We start from the raw sequence: 17,201 nt of genomic DNA, 5'->3' as shown, positions 1-17,201 counted from the left end.
TTCTTGAAAGAGAAAACTGATTCACCTTTTCTGTCCTTAGCAAAGGGAACAAAGTTTTTCATGCATGGGATCACTGAGGATCAAACCCAAAAAAATCTCTATATTATCAACCCTGTGTTTGGAATAAATCCAAAACAGCCCCATACCAGCCACTGTGAAGAAAATGAACTCTACCCCAGACAAAACCAACACAATATTTTATTAAGCTTGGCTGGTACTGAAATTCAGAGTAGGTCAGCCACATGCTTTAAAAGATTTCAGGGCAAATCCATTGGTTTTAACAAACGTACCTTGGTGGGTCTTTTTTCTTCAGTCTGCCATTGAGACAGGAAAATGCAGATAGCCCAACCTCCTTTTCTATACTGCCCTGGTGCACCTGGTAAGCTCTCAGAGATACCAGCAATGTTTGAAATGGCTGAGCACCGTTTCTTCTGAAGTGATGGAGCAGACCCCTCTTTTGCTCACCTTTGTTACATGCAGAGCAAGAGATATCTAGTGGGTAAGCAGTGACTCAAAGACCCCTTAACAGCTGCTGAGCTGTTCAATCAGTTTGGCTCTAGGAATATAGAGCCAGAGTTGCAAGAGATGTACAAAGAGCCTGTGAGCAGAGTTACATGGCTATAAACTTGGTATGAGACGAGATTGAGCAAAGCAAATCAGATGCCACAAGCACGATTTGCTTTCTGTTAGAGATGTCTCTAACATCACAGGCTATCTCTAAGCTATATTTTCCACTGCCTTGCTGGCTTGCAAAACTTTTAATGGAACAAGTTTTTCTGGCAGAAGAACACTGATTTTTATCTTTAATAAGCAGCCTCTCTATCATTTAGCTTCAGGAAACAGCTTCCTGGTTGTAAACTGCTTGAGACTGCTGACAGCCAGGCAACTTCAAAAGCAGCCAGGAGCGACTTTCTTGCTAACTTTGGGAAGGAATTCAAAAATGCTGAAAGGTGCAGATGATTCTGTTATGGAGCAGGAGGACTCTGCTTCCCGACATGGAGAAATGACGAGTTGGGATATCAATGACATCAAGCTTCCCCAGGTATGTATCTGGATCTTAGAAATTCTTTTAGTTCTGACCAGTCATCTCCACCACTGATCTTAAATGCTTTCTCAGTCATCTGTGCCTCCTTGCTGTTGTTCTCTTTGTCACCTCAAGTTATGGGGGAGTGTTTTGCTAGAAAATATTGAGAAAATATTGACATTTCAGAAGCATTGTTTTCCCTGGTGGATTAAGTCCAGACAAAGCAGAGGGAAAAAAGGTGCCTCCTGCTGTGGGCACTTAATTAGAGCTGTCCAGGAATTGCTTTTTGCCCTGGGTAGTGCTTTATGAGAGGGGAGCACAGCATCCACAACTGCCTTGCAACTGTGGGTGCTCAGTCTTGCTGCAGATTGGGCTCCAGCTCCAGGGCTGTCTTCCCACATGGAGGTAAGTCTTTTCACGAGCACCTAGGGAAACCTCACTTCATGTTTGCAGATTTGCTGAGAGGCACAACAGTGATCTTCCCCTCCCTCTGTCCTTTTCTAGTTCTCTTAGCTAGAAGTTTCAACCATGCTGTTCACTGAAAGCCCACACACCCTGCACACCAATGTCACCTCCCTGTCCCTCAGCTCTGCATAGTTCTGCCAGATTCCTCCTGCTGCAGTCCTTCAGTATGCAGCTCTGCCTTTCACCTCCCAACCCTGCCTTCTTACTGGATCCCAGCCTCTTCCTACTATGACAGTGCTGTTTGCCCAAAGCCTCTATGTTCTGGGATGTCCCCTTCCCTGCCCTTCACCCCAAGGTCCCCTTCACCTGCATTTCATTTTGGAGGCTTCATTGACACCCTTCCCTACACTATCCAGTGGCTACCAGGGGGGTGTGGGAGTTTTTCTCTTCTTGGTTGGTGTGCTGTCGTGCCTCTCCGTCCTGGGATTAGCAATTTAAAGGAAATTTCTACCGAGCTTTTGTATGCCTTACAAGAACTTTTCTCTCAAAACCATCGTAGGGTGTGGTAGATGCTTTACAGCTTACTACATTTTACTGTATTGACTGTACCCACTGATGTACGCTGATGTACTGATGTGATGTGTGCTTGGGCCTTTGGGGTTTTTTTCCAAGTTTTATTTTTATTGCTCCTTACTGTGCTGTCCTTGAGGTTTAGTGCTTGTTAGGGGGATTTTTTTGGTTGTTTTTATTCTTTTTGTTTGGTTGGTTGGGTGAGTGAGAACAAGCTCCTGGCCAGGCCTTCCTGATGCTCTGGTGCTCATGGGGAGCCACAGAGATCTGGGTTTTCCCTGCCTTATCGCCACTGCTCCCTCCTGACAACCAGCATCACCTGGAGTCACCTAGGCTAGAGGACACCCAGCAGAGGTCCAGCTCTGTTCAGCTCCTGGACAAGCTCTTCTCTTCCCCAGCCTAAAATGTGGCTTGCTTTCTTCTTTCCACAGCATGTAAGCCAGACAGACTGGTTTCAAGAATGGCCAGATTCCTATGTAAAACATATCTATAGCTCAGAGGATAAAAATGCTCAGAGGCACCACAGCAGCTGGGCAATGAGAAACACCAACAACCACAACTCTCGCATCTTAAAAAAGTCCTGCCTTGGGGTGGTGGTTTGTGGTAACGACTGCTCGACCTTGGACGGGAGGAAGATCTACCTAAGACCAGCCATTTGTGATAAAGCCAGGCAAAAACAACAGCGTGAGTACGAACATGGCAGTTCATCATATGGCAGTTCATAAGTGAACACAACAGAGCAGAAATCAAAGTATAGGATACCCTTTGGATTATCCAGCCTTCCTTCTGCCATTCCTTATATTCCAAAGCAACTCTTGATTTGGAACAGTGCATTTTACACTTCTTACTGTTGGGATGCAGCCATCTGCTTGCTTATTTTCTTTTTTTTTCCTAATCATTTTTTCATCTCTGTTTCTGCTGGTTAGGGATGGGTTCCCAGCCTTCTCAGGCCCATGAGTGAGGGTACTGAGAAAGCTGTGCAGTGCAGGCAGCTTCCTGCCCTGCTGTTTCTGCCTACCTGAGTGTTCATATTGCACTGGCCCAAGAGTAACTCAGGAGGCAAATCTTGCAGGAAAGAAGTTGCTCATAAACTGTGATGACTGGAAATCTGCCTCATAGTCACGTCACTGGAGCAAGACAATGCAAATAGAGAACATGAGCTGCAGGCACACTTTTAACAAGACCATTCCAAACAATTGTGATTGCTCAGTAGAGCTAGCACATACTGATTTCTGGATCTGATGTACATTCTGGCTAAAGAAAGGTATTACTCAAGCACTCACTGAGGGCAGAACAATGTTCTCTAGAAAAGCCAAGACAAGTATACATATGACATTCCAAACACTGACAAGAGAAAATCTAAAACTGACCATGATAATAAATGATAAAATTGTAATAACATTGTAATAGAAATAAATTTTTAAAGTTAAATTTAATAATGGACAGAATAAAGGCAATGATTAGTTTGTTTGTGTTGAATTTGCTTATGTTTGGAAGTTTTCTGCATGAAGTTTCTCTCAGTGTGATTTCTGAGCACCAAACAAGAAGTGGCAATCTGCCACCAATGAACCATTGTATCACATGGGATTCATCTAATCAGTGCTGCTCAGAAAATGTTTCCCTCTATCTTTGCTCCAGGGACATGCTGTCCAAACTGCAATGGACCTCTGCGACTCCTTTCCTGCCGAGGCCATGGTGGTTACCCAGTTACCAACTTCTGGAGGCATGAAGGCCAGTTCATATTTTTCCAGGTTGGTATAAAATTACCTAACGTTATGCAAGTTAATCTTAAAGACTGATATTTTAAGTTTTATTCAGCAAATTTTTTCTTCCAACAAATAGGGGTTATTGAATATGGCAAGGTCAAATGACTGTAAGGAGAACAATTTTCACAAGGTCCTAGCAACCTGATCTAACTCTGAAGTTAGTCTTTCCTGAGAAGGAGGTTGAGCTAGAAGGCCCTTCCAGCCTCAGTTAGCCTATGCTACTGTGATTTTACAGCATAGTATATTTTTTATTTAGGCTTCTGTGAAAACCTGTTGATTTTGAAGCATTTTGCCTCAGGTACATAGGAACCAACAAATCCTCAGAAATACCATGTTATGTCCTCTCCTCCATAGCGGCTGTCTATGGAAAATGCCATCTGTGTATTATATGTAACTTATATCTGGAACACAGTGTATGCAAGTGTTTAAATAATGGGCACTATTTCTGGAAGCTGTAGTCCTAGTTTAGTAACATAACCACTTTCCTGCTTTCCAGTCTTTTCTTACGTGCAGGCTAAATAAAATTAATTCTCTGTGGAAGCTAATGGAAATTAATGTTCTGATAAACATGTCTAAACCGTGAGAAGAATGAAAGTGACTGCACTGTAGCCAAACTGCAGAAGACCTCATAGCTTCAGCTGGGGCTCTGTTGTGGGGACCATCTTCTCCAAATAAATGTGGGGCCCTGATTTTATGATTTCAGAGAGTTCCTACCCCATCCCACTTCATCTGGGATATGTTCATTATTTGAGTTCACAGTAACTAAATCCTGTTAAATACAAAGCATTAAATTAGGCCATAATGTGTGGGTTTGGCCTGTGCTATAAATTCTGCTCCCTTAAGATTATTAACAAGGTTTCCTCTACCTTTAACACATCATAATTCTTTCTGAAGTCCAAAGGAGCTCATGACCACCCACGTCCAGAAACAAAACTAGAAGCAGAAGCAAGAAGATCAATCCAAAAAGCAAAGACAGCTTTCTCTCCATCTTCTCTAAGATTAAAAAGAATCCAGGAGATTGAGGTAACCCTTGCTATTGGTCAATGAAATTTTGGTCAAACAATATGTGGTTCAAGGCATGGTGGAGGCTATCTGGGCTTTGGGTCTGGATGGGAGCAGGCTTTACATCTCCACGTTCTGTATGCTCATGATCAGTACAAGAAGGACCAGGGCTGTCCTGAGCATCCTGCTCTCCTTAGCACTGTCATCCACTGCCAACACCCCCTCTCCAGAGCAAATTTGTGCCTGGTGGCAGCAGGAGATTACACCTACGCTGGTAAACAAAGCAGGGCTGCAGGGCAGGCTAAGTTTCATCACCATGCACGTGGAACTTCCTGTGCATCAGTTTCTGCCCATTGCCTCTTGTTCCTATTTCTTGGCACCACCGAGAAAAACGAAGGCATCCTCCGCCCCTGTTTGTTCACCTTCAGTTTTGCCACGGTTAAGAAGGGGAAGGTGCATCACCTATACCTGGTTTGCCCTCTTTGCTCCCTGGGTGTCCAGCAGGGCTTTGAAGGCAGAAGAGTGCTCTGAATGACTTTTTGAAGCATTGATGTTAAAACATCCACTCTGATGGGTGTGGAAACACTTGTGAAAGCATCTCCAGAGATCCCTGGGACTGCTGCATGCCTGATGGGGGAAATCAGGCTGAGTGGTGAGGCTGCCTCCAGTGGCCTTACTGGCAAAGGCTGTGTTACACTCAATTGTCATCACCAGTATTCACATGCAGTTTGACTTTTGATATGGTGCATTCCCCCATCCTGGTGTTAGGGACAGTAATCCACACCCCTTCAGCCACAGACAGAATGGATAATTGGTCTGGGTGGGGACAGATTTCTTAAATGGATGACATGGAGAAGCAAGAGGGTCTGGGAACCCAAAAAATAGATAGAAAGTGCGCAGGAAGTTAAAGCCATTTGAATAGAATGTGAATTTAGAAGCTGCAGCTATTTCTACTGGAAATACTCAGGAGGACACTAAAACCCAGAACATCTTGACACAAGTGCATGGGAATAAAAGCATAAGAAAAAACAGCTGAGCTGTCTAAATGTCTAACAAATATAGCAACAATGCTTTTCCTATAACTCATTTAGTTCTGTCTCCATGAACACTGAAATAGTTTTCACCTAGGAAATATTACTGAGCCACTGGCTTCTTTGTTTCTTGTATAACTCAGCCTACTGGTCAGCCTGCTTGCTTAGGTCAAGTCCCCTGTAGACATGCCTTCATCTTTCCCTTCCTAAAACATCTTCCTGAGGCTTTCACTTTCAATTGTGTGGGAGTAGAAACAGACTAAAGATGTCACAAATGTCTAATAGCCTGCAATTTGGCTGTTCTGACTCTGTACAGTCAGACCATTTACCCACAGCTGGCTTTCCAGTTCATGGCTCTCCAGCAGGTTTTCCTTGGGAATTACACATCATATTTGCGTTTTGCCAAAACTAGCTATGATAGAACTAACTCAGGAGTCTGGTTTGTCACACAGAACCTGTGTCGCTGAATCTGCAAAAATATATTCTGAAAAGATTCAGTTTTAATGTGCTCATAAGAGATGAGGGAGGAGAACTTTAGAAAAAGGTATGAGCCCAAAATAGAGCAAGTGATATATAGGATGTTCTCTCTATAGCATCATCAGGACTGTAGCTGAAGATGGGCTGGGTCCTACACCAGACTGCTGGAATTTTTTCTCATAGTGAGTGGAGAACAGCTGAAAGGAGGTTTGCTGCTCCAGCAGTCTGCAAAATCACTATAATTAAATGGATGAAAACACAGAATTATAAAGAAGAGAGACCTGCAGGTGCTCATCAGAAATGAGTGTTCTGAAAGGAATTCACGTTTCCATAATTATAATCCAATAATTGAGGCAATTAAAGAAGTTGTGAAATATCCAGAACAAAAGACCCAGAAGAATAATTCTTGTGTGCTGATCCCTCTCTGAATGAAATTTCTGTGTCTGGGGTAAAAAAATGTAAAGAAAGGAAAATTTATTAGTTAGAAATAGACTCTAGAAAAGCTGAAGCAGAATATTATTGTGGTGAAAAGATCACTTCAAAACAATCAGTTTAAAAAATCATACTTAGCTTTTCCAAACTCCATAGAAAAAAAATTAATTCTGTGGTGTCTAATGTATTAGCATAATTTCATTTTTAGGTCCTTCTTCAGTATATGCTGGCAGTGGATCCCAAGGGCTGTCAACACAAGGTCTAAACAACTCTTTCAGTGTAAAACAGGCTTTGGGCAAAAACTGGTGAAACAAATGCAGAGCTGTGAGCTGGGAGCCTTGTTTAGTTTGCCCCTACAGCCCATGGGCACCCCCTCTATGGTGGGGGAGGTTCTGCTATGCCATCTGCTTTGTTACCTGTGTTCCTAGAACCACAGAATGGTCAAGGTTGGAAGAGGCGTCTAAGATCATCAAGTCCAACCATCACATTAGTTGAGTGCCTTTGTAAGCATCTCACAGAGAAGAGGTGCTACACCACACCTTGTTTTACTAACCCATGCCTTGCTTTCCCAAGTCTCTGACAGGTGCAGTGCCGACACAGGAAGCTTTGCCTTTGGTTCTTTCCAAGCTGGATGCTCACACATCACCTGCTAATTTCACGGGACATTTAAGCAAAAGCTTCCAGGAGCCAACACTGAGCAGCTGCTCTGGGCATCTGCCATACCCAAGGACAGCCAGGGAGGATGGGGCCTCCGGAGAGGCACCAACCTGGAGCCGAAGCCTGTCCCTCGGGAGGACCCCCAGAGCCGAGAGGCTGTGCAGTGTCCCTGCTGTGCCCTGCACAGCCCCTTCCCCCCAGCAGTGTGCCCACCTCAGCACCCAGCACATCCTGCCCATAACAAAGGGTGGCCACAACCCCTTCAGGTCTAACATGGGCCCTTTAGGAGATGGATCCTGTGGGGAAAAATCCCTGCTGACCTACAGTGCCAGCTGCCTCTCTCTGCCCCCCTACCCTGCGCCTCAGGGCAGCCCCTGCCCCGTGGCGAGCGAGGCCCAACCCCACCGACAGCTCTCGGTGCCTCCAGGGGGAAGCGAAGGAGACAGAGGAGGGGGAGGCCACCAGGTGTGTCTCAACTACTGCAACAACGACATGTTTTTTAACCTGTACCCACTATGGTGACTGGGTTTAAACACCCCCGCTGGCCCTTCCTCTGGCAATGGGTCCAATTCTCCATCCCTGTGGCAACAGAGACGTGAATGTTCTACCACAACAGGTCTAGTTTTAGCTCCTCTTGCAGGCCCCAGGAAGGGGGGGGCTTGTCTTTGTTCCTTTTTATTTAACAGTCATATTCCCCCCCACTGTTTCATGGAACTAATAAAAGGTATCAGCTCCTCTTGCAGATTGCCTCGCTGCCATTCTGGTTTAGTAGCATTTCAACCCTCCTTGATACACAGCTTGTTCAAGCCTGTGGGACTGTGGAAGGTGTAGATGGATGACCTCAAGGACCACAACTCTTATGCGCAACCTTCTGCACTCTTCCAGCTTCTTCAGTCAGTCCCTCTTCAGACCTAAGTCCCTCCACTGCACCAGCCTTGCACATGTGTTGTATAGAGCTGGATGCAGCACTTCGCATGGGATCTCATGAGAATGGAGTAGATGGGAAGAATCCTCCTCCTCCACCTGTGGCCACATTTCTTTTGATGCAGCCCAGGATACAGTTGGCCTTCTGAGCTGCATATGCACACTGCCAGATTGTGTCCAATACACCAACTGCCTAAGTCCTTGTCTGCAGGGCTGGGCCCAGTTTCATACATGTATATATTCAAGGTGCCTTGCTGCTTTTTCCAGCCGCTTTTCATTTCTTTCATTGCAGACTGTAAACAAAACTTCAGCATCCATTCCACACATCACCCCTTTTGCTGACCACTACCATAAGCTGTATTTCAGCAGAACCCATCAGTTCTCTACATTTGTTTAAAAAACTAGGCTGCCAAATAGGAATTTTCTCGCCTGAACTTAGTGGCTCAGGCACCTTTGGCAAAGACTCCTTTACCTTTTCCCATAACTGAAATCTGCATGACTTTCCTGCATGACTGGCCTCTGCTGCTCTCTGGACTGGGTTTCAGGGGCCACCAACCTCCCCTGCAGAGGCAGACACTGACACATACCCCTGCTGCAGGGAAGAGCTGAGCGATGTCATGTATGGAGCCACATGAAAGGGCTGGTTCCTTTAACCACCAAAGGTAGAGAGCCTCAGCTCCAGCGGCTGCCCAGCTGTAACCATGCCCTGCCTTGCCTGGGGAGCAAGTCATGGCCCAGAGATATGAGGAGAAATAAACCTTTCAGTGGGATGAGTCTGGGAAGACAGCATTAAAAAACAAGTGGCAATAAAAACTTCACAGTACCTCAGAATGGGATGTATCTTGTGTTCATCAAATAGGTTCAGTCTTACCGTGCTTTTTTTTTTTGGTGCTATTTTTTACCCTTTTAGATTCTCTCTTTTCTTTTTTTAAGATTTTGGAATAGATTAGTTGCTAGGGAAACCACTCTCCTGGTGAAGGGTGTAGTTCAGAGACATTTACAAGACAAGAATGAATTGTATTTATAGAGCGTTTCAAAATGTTTACTGGAATTTGTGAAATGGGGTGCATAATGATTTAAGTGGAAAAAAATCTAAATGTAGATCACAAAATAACAGTGTACTATTGTACATGAAAGTCAACTCTCCAAACTTTTTTTTAGTCAGTGAGTTTCTCCCACACTAATTCCAAGCTCGGCATGCTTTATGATGATTTTTCAGATCATTACCTCAAAGAAGGAAACTTTGATCAACATTTGTAAAAACCTCTACCTCTAAGACAGAAAAAGAGAAATTAATAGGAGCCATGAACACTTGTGCTTCAGGAGGTGATCTGCAGGATTAGGGACAGGCAGGGCCCCCAGGGCTGGTGTCCCATAGCTGGGATTCCTCTGCAACTGCCAAACCGGCCACACCAGTGAGGGACCGAGCAGGGCATGACCCCTGCCACTGCCATCTGGCTCTGTCTCACCTTGTCTCTCCTCTGGATTCCTTGCCTCTCCACTGCAATGCTGCCAGCATCACCTCTCAGCAACTGTGCCATACAGATGGGAAGCTCCTTGGTAATTGTTCCCACACCAAAGTTCTATCAGTTCCCTTTACACTCCCCAACCACTTCCTCTGCTTTTAGAAACTTCCAGCAAAGGGAATTTAATAACTAATCCTGTTCCATGGCTTCTCCGTTCCAATCCCAACTGTTTGCATTTTTTCACTCATCTGATTTTCTTTCCTGCAAATCAATCATTTCTTCAAGTCTTTTAAGATGGGTAGCATCCAGTTACTAAGTTTCACAGGCTTCCTAAAGGACTATTACAACCAAACCTCCCTAAAAGATAATTACTACCAACATTTCTCCCTGCCTGAGAAGGAAGAACCTTTTTGTTGGTTTGCCTTTGAGTCTGAATCAAAAGGTTTACAAAATGAAACCTATTCCTGTGATCTCAGCTCTCCTCAGTAGCTCCCTGACATAGAAGAGCCATAGAGGAGCTGCCTTCTTGCAGCTTCCAGGCTTGTAATCCTGTGCAAGCAGGACTGTGCCACAGTTTGGGGGGACCCCCAGCCCCTGTTCACGCAGCGTTCATCACACCCAGCACATTTCTGAGAGAAACACATTCCAGGCTCAAGGAGGGCAGGTTATTCATTTTTAAAAAGGAGGAAATGAAACTTTTATGATTTTTCTAAGGTTAAACACAGAAAGGCTTTCCAGATTTATAACCTGCCAGGGTCATTTTGACCTTTCCAATCTCTTGTAGCAACTTCTGTGCTGGTAGCAACCCCCTCCGCTTTAGGTACACTCAGCATGGTGGGTCAATATAGCACCAAAGTTATCTGTTTGGCTTGAAATACAAAGACACCAATCTCATCTCTGATCTTCAAAAAAATTAATTTTTCAATGTGTTTGGGATACATGAAAAGAAACATATGTATCACTGCTTTAAGCCTCTTTTAACCCAACCGGGCACTGATAAGAATAGCAGAATCATACATAGAATGGTGTGTGTTGGAAAGGATCTTAAAGACCATTTTGCTCCAAACAGCACTGCTATGGGCTGGGACACCTTCCACTAGAGCAGATTACTTAGAGCCCCATCCAGGCCCCCTCTAGGTACTGGAAGGTGCTCTAAAGTCATCCCAGAGCTTCCTCTCCTCCAGGGTGAGCAGACCCAACTCTCTCAGCCTATCTTCATAGAAGAGGGGTTCCAGCCCTGTGATCAACTTAGTGGCCTCCTCTGGACTCGTTCCAACAGGTCCATCTTTCTTGTGCTGGGGGCCTGCCATGGTTTGACACTGGCCCAATGCCAGGCACCCACGAAAGCCATTCACTCACCCTCCCCTGCCTCAGCTGAGCAGAGGAGAGGAAGAAAAAATTAACAAAAAAATTAATGAAGGGTTCATGAGTTGAGATAAGGATCGGGAGAAAACACTTCAAGGGCAAAACAGGCTCAACTTAAGTTGCAAAGTGAATTTATTACTAACAGAATCAGAGGAGGATAATGAGAAGTAAAATAAGCCCTTAGAACACCTTTTTCCCCCCACCCCCTCCCTCCTTCCCCCCGACAGCACAGGGAGACAGGGCATGGGGGCTTGGTCAGTCCATCACCGAGATTTCCTTCTGCTGCTCAGGGAGAGGAATGAGGCCGTGGGGTCCCTCCCACAGAAGACAGTTCTTCGTGAACTTCTCCAATGTGGGTCCACTCTCACGAGCAGCAGTCCTGCCAAAACTGCTGCAACGTGAATCCCCCCATGGGCACACAGTCCTCCCAAAACTGCTGCACCGTGGCTCTCTCTTCCATGGGGTGCAGTCCTCCATGGTCAGGCTGCTCCAGCCTGGAAGCAGGGCCCTCTCTCTCCAGTGGGTCTCCCACTGGATCACAGCCTCCTCTGGTGGCATCCACCCACTCCAGTGTGAGCACCTCCCCCACGGGCTGCGGGTGGATCTCTGCATCCCCCGTGGATCCCCACGGGCTGCAGGGGCACAGCTGCTTCACCATGGTCTGCACCACAGCCTGCAGAGGAATCTCAGCTCTGGCGCCTGGAGCACCACCTGCCCCTCCTTCTTCACTGACCTTGGTGTCCCATGTTGTTTCCGTCACTTGTTCTCACCTCCTCCTCCTCTCTGACTAGAATCCAAAACCTTGTGACTTTGTTTCAATTTTCTTCTTAAATCTGTCACCACAGAGGCATTACCAACCTGTCTCATTGGCCCAGTTTTGGCCAGCAGCATGTCCATCTTCAGAGCCATCAGCCATTGGCTCTGCTGGACATGGTGGAAGCTTCCAGCAGCTTCCTCACAGGAGCCACCTCTGTGGCTGCCCCCTGCTACCAAAAACCAGGCCAAGCAAAACCATCACAGGGCCCCAGACTGAGATGTAGCACTCCACTCTAGGTGTAGTCTCACGAGAGCAGAGTAGAGAGGGAGAATCAGAGGTGAAAGAGCACTGAGTGCATTATCCTTTGCATTTTTAAGAAAATACAATGAATGCTCGGGTTATTCAGATTATTTCATGAAGAAACACCAACTGATCTGTGAGGATCCACGCGTAAGTAACCCTGTAACCTTGTTCTCTTCTGCAGAAATGGTTTTCTGCAAGGCACAGCTGCAGCAAAGCATTAGGAAGCCAGCAGAGAGGTGAGGAGGTCAGGATGTGGATGATTACACAGGCAAAATGGTTTGTTCTGGCTTATCGCTGTTACTGATGGCTGTAGCTGCTGCCAAAGCTAACACAAGTGGCATGGATGATCGACACTACATTCCCAAAGTCTTACCTCTGAAAGCACTGGCCTCAGTATTTAAGGGCTAATTCTTTGGGAGTAACCTCTGTGCTTGCTCTGAAGCAAGTACTTTTATATATAAGGGCTCTTTTAAGGCCATCAGAGAACTACAGAAATGTTCCTCAGAATCCTACACTAGCCAGGCTGTATCTTACAGAAACACAGCTTTTATATTTGGGGGGTTTTGACTAATGCAGCATTTAAAGGTGAAATATAGACATATCATGATAAGGAATACATAAATAGTACAAGACAGCAACTGGGCACCTCCATTTATTAGTGTATTTATCCTGAGAATACCAGTTTGAGAAAGGGAAATGGTTTAGTATCGGTCACACCAAAGGGGAAATGAGAAGGCAAAACAGGGATTTGACCCACATCTCTCCAGCCCTGGGAACATACACGGTGTTTATTCGGCCTTCCTCTCCCCAGGGCCTCTGCTTTGCATGTGAAAAGAATTGCAGGTCAGACTGAGCAAAGATAGATATTTTCCTTTTCAACCCCTTATACAAAGCTCCTGTCCCTGAGGAGATCGGTAAGACTATGAACTATTTTCTAAAATATGGTCCTAAATGCATTCTCTGTATTTTTAAATGAAGGAAGGTTGTCAAACTTCTGGTGTTGGAAAGGACTCCAGCTGAGGAAGCTTTAGGGGATACACCTCGATTCACTGTAGAAAGCTTTTCTTTCCTTTTGGTCTTTGGGATATTTAGTAATCTGTGTGTCTGGTACTCCTGGCAATTTTGCTCTGCTTTCTGTCAGGGTAGTAATCTGGGGCTTTTTAATAATTATGGTCAAGCAGTCAGTGTTTTACTTCATTGCAGGCAATATGTAGAAGTGGCTCCTGTGGTGGATGTCATTAGGGATATGGACAGGAAGAGGCACTGTACTGAATCAGGGTCAGCCAGCAGAGATTGCACGAGTCAGGTTCAACTGCTTCAGGTGTTTAGATGTGAAATTTCAATATGCTATTCGTGCTCTGCTTTGATTACTGATTACATCTATTTTTAGTCTGACACCAGCAGACTTCCTTAATTTTTCTTTTTAAATGAACTGCACCATTTTCCCATTCTCCTCTGCCTCTCCTGGGTCTCCATGCCATGTAAAGCCTCTTCCTCCCTAAGCTGCTGCAGTCCCCAGGCACTAAGGGGTTTTTGTCTTTCACAAGGTGAACTTCCCCAACATTGGTCATTTCCTGAAGCAAGGAGGACTCACTGTCAATGCAGGGAAACAGGTTAGGGAACACTTAAACAAACCTGACATACATAAGCCCATGGGCCCTGCATGCACCCATGAGCACAGAGGAGACTGGCAGGTGTTATTGTGAGGTCACTCTCAATAATCTTTGAAAAGTCATGGTGATTGGGAGAGTCTGAAGACTGGAAAAAAGCAATGTAACTTTTGTCTTCAAGGAGAACAAGAAGGAAGATTTGGGAAACTACACACTGCCCAGCTACACCTTGAAATGTGCAAAGGTAGTGGAAAAAATCGTCTTCATAACACTGCAAACACATGGAAGACTAAAAAGTGATTAAGGCGAGTCAGCATGGATTTATCAAAGGGAAACTGTGCTTAACCAACCTCAGAGCAGTCTACAATGAGAGGACTGGCTTGGTGGATGAGGGGGAAGCAGTGGATATTTTTTATCTTGACATTAGCCTGGTTTTCAACACAGTCTTCTAAAACAGCCTCAGAGACAAGCTGATGAAGTATGGGATTGTTCAGTGGACAGTGAGGTGGACTGAAACCTCTGCTGTTTTGTGATTCTGGTAACACTTAGGATCAGTCATAACTCTTCTCATACCAGAGAGCTGCTGTCTCCAGATGTTTCTGTTTGGATTAGCCATGTGAAGTGTGGCATATCCGGAAAGCCATCTGAACTCTGGCATATGAGAGACACCCTGGGGCAGCAGGTCACAGCCTTTGTGGCCCTGAAGACAGCAGCATCAGCAGTGTGAATGCCACAAGCATGTTTGCTCTCCTTGTTGAATTATTTGATTTCTGTGAGCAATGTTAGATGATCTCCTGTACAGCAGATAGTCTCTTAGGAGACAGGGCAAGCCAGGAAGGTCTTTGGCCAGCTTTTCACTCTAAGCCCGTTTCTGCTGTTTCCAGTTAGTAGGTGAGGAAGCAGAACTGTCTTGGAGGGCATGTCTCAGGCAAGTGGTTTTCATTTCTCAAAATCAGTTGTGTCAAGATTTAAACTTCACTTCATTTGGCAATTGTATCATCAGTGATGTGGCTTAAGTATTCCGTTTCCAAGGGTTGCCCAATCTATTTTTTCTTCTGAAGACAGACAGTCATAAATAATACAAACCACAGCACAAGTGTCCTCTTTGCGCAGTGCTTTCTGTCCCTGGTGGAAACTTGTAGGAACCCAGAGTGCCAAGAATATTTCTCTGCCTGTTTTTAAGGGTTTTACCCCCCTGAACAACACTGTTTTAGCCTCAAACCTTGGAAAAAATTACCAACGACCAGACAAGAAATTGAAAATACAATGGTGTGAATTAGGTGATAGACTACTAGTAAGATTGTCACAGGGTGAAAAATTTAGAGGTTTTGGGCTTCTCTTTGTAGTAAATAGATAAAAAATATCAAAATGGAGGATTGTTGTTGTTCTCTAAGCCTTCTTCTCCTTCTTCTACTCCTCCATATTCTGCAGTAAAAGTACTTTGGAATGATTGGATAGAGAATTCCGCAGTTCCTAGTCATGTTACTGAATAATTGGTAGGAAAGTGAAAATAATGTACATTTTTAGTAACCATTGGTTAAATTATCTTTAAAAGGCTGTGTAAATCTTGATAGAGGGGCCTTGCTCCTGCTTTCTGTGCTCTATGCTGTACCTGGGTCACACGAATGGCTCTGTTCCTCTGATAAGACTTAATAAACAGCTATCTGGAAGCATTGAAACTCAAGGAAAAGGCTTGGTTTATCTTTGAAACTCCTTGCAAGGACTTTCAGCAAATTCTCTCCCATCCGGAGGGACTTGATTTACGGCATGGTACAGTGACAAACTGTTAAGCAAAGGTCAAAGCCACATGGGAACTGGGCATCCAGCTCCTTTTTGCTTCTAGAGGAGAGAGCAATTCAAAGGTGGGGCTTCCTCTGCCGGTGAGTCCGAGCACGGCGTGTGAGGGGCTCTAGGGAGTGCGGCAGCGGGCAGAGAGGAGCGTGGCACGGCAGCTCGTGCAGGCAGGGCAAGCAGGCAGAGTTGCAGGTTTTTGGCGAGTAAGGTCGGATTGTTGTCTTTGTTAAAAATGGTTTCCATGAGATCAAAAACTGTGGTTAGTACAAGTGTGCGTAACCAAATCGAGCCTTCCAAAAAGGATGTGTCTGTACAGACCCCTCCCTGTGCAGAGTGTTTGAGCCTATTAGTAGTTCCTGGGGCCGTAAGCAGAAGAAGCTTGCCTGAGATGTGAACAAGTAAATAACCTCCTTTCGCTAGTGGCTGAGCTTAGGGGAGAAGTTGAAAGACTAAGGAGCATTAGGGATAGTGAAAGGGAAATACTGGTGGAGCTCCACCCTTACATCCTTGAGGGAGGCCCACCAGGAGTCAGAAGACTCCCATGCCTCCTATTGCCAGGGACAGGGGACAGGGAAGGGACCTGGTTGACGGTGTCCGGGCGGAAAGGGCCCTGGGGGTGCTGGTCGACAGCTGACTGAACATGAGCCAGCAGTGTGCCTTGGTGGCCAAGAAGGCCAGAGGCATCCTGGCCTGCATTAGGAACTGTGTGGCCAGCAGGAACAGGGAGGTCATTCTTCCCCTGTGCTCGGCACTGGTGAGGCCACATCTTGAGTACTGTGTCCAGTTCTGGGCCCCTCAGTTCAGGGAGGACGTTGAGATGCTTGAGTGTGTCCAGAGGAGGGCAACAAGGCTGGTGAGGGGCTTGGAACACAAGCCCTATGAGGAACAATTGAGGGAACTGGGATTGTTTAGCCTGGAGAAAAGGAGACTTAGAGGTGACCTTATCACTCTCTACAGCTTCCTGAAAGGAGGTTGTAGGCAGGCAGGGGTTGGTCTCTTCCACCAGGCAGCAACCGACAGAACGAGAAGACACTGTCTCAAGCTGCATCAAGGAAGGCATAGGTTGGATATTAGGAAAAAGTTTTTCACAGAAAGAATAATAAAGTACTGGAATGGTCTACCCAGGGAGGTGGTAGAGTCACCATCCCTGGATGGGTTTAAAAAAAGACTAGACATGGCATTTGGTGCCATAGCTAAGTTGAGATGTTAGGACATGGGTTGGACTCGATGATCTTGGAGGTCTCTTCCAACCTCATTATTCTGTGATAATTGCCTGTGGCAGGATCAGGTCCCTCACTCCTTCATCCGCAGCAGAATGTCCCTACCAGGACACAGCATAGACCAGTTCGTGGGGCCTTCTCCTGCCCCAAACACCAGGTGGGGAGTGGAGGCACAAGGACATGCTGCTGACCTTGTGCCTGCAGCCTCTCCCCTGGCACCTGCGGGTGGCAAGGTGAGATGGTGACAGCCTTATACTGGACTCTGGTACCTACAGCAACGTAATGACTGCCACATGAACTGTTGTGACCAACTTAATGTGCTGTCATGAAAAGCTGTTTGCCAAACATCCAAATTTCCTCTGCTCAAGTCACAGCTTGGATGGGAGGTAACAACCATG

At 45.7% G+C, this 17,201-nt stretch overlaps 1 protein-coding gene across 1 annotated transcript; it reads left to right on the top strand.

Moving 5' to 3' along the window:
- The first annotated feature begins 801 nt into the window (after positions 1–801).
- GCM1 (glial cells missing transcription factor 1) lies at positions 802–8,058 on the top strand. The gene is made up of 5 exons (XM_042017093.1): positions 802–1,042; positions 2,431–2,683; positions 3,638–3,750; positions 4,660–4,788; positions 7,281–8,058. Exons 1-5 carry the CDS (start codon positions 941–943, stop codon positions 7,884–7,886), a joined length of 1,203 nt encoding a protein of 400 aa, XP_041873027.1. The 5' UTR covers positions 802–940; the 3' UTR covers positions 7,887–8,058.
- The last annotated feature ends 9,143 nt before the right edge of the window (positions 8,059–17,201 follow it).

This window comes from Corvus kubaryi, unplaced genomic scaffold (genome assembly GCF_017639235.1).
Source record: "Corvus kubaryi isolate FWS band 111438036 unplaced genomic scaffold, C.kubaryi_AGA036_p1.0 split3-73, whole genome shotgun sequence".
NCBI classification, from domain to species: Eukaryota; Metazoa; Chordata; class Aves; order Passeriformes; family Corvidae; genus Corvus; species Corvus kubaryi.
Note: the sequence above shows the minus strand (reverse complement) of the source record. Positions and strands in the feature narration are given on the sequence as shown.

Coding starts and splice junctions, on each gene's coding strand:
- GCM1 (XM_042017093.1), top strand. CDS start 941: ATGCTGAAAGGTGCAGATGATTCTGTTATGGAGCAGGAGGACTCTGCT. Junction 1,043..2,430: donor ATGACATCAAGCTTCCCCAG/GTATGTATCTGG, acceptor TTCTTTCCACAG/CATGTAAGCCAGACAGACTG. Junction 2,684..3,637: donor AGCCAGGCAAAAACAACAGC/GTGAGTACGAAC, acceptor TCTTTGCTCCAG/GGACATGCTGTCCAAACTGC.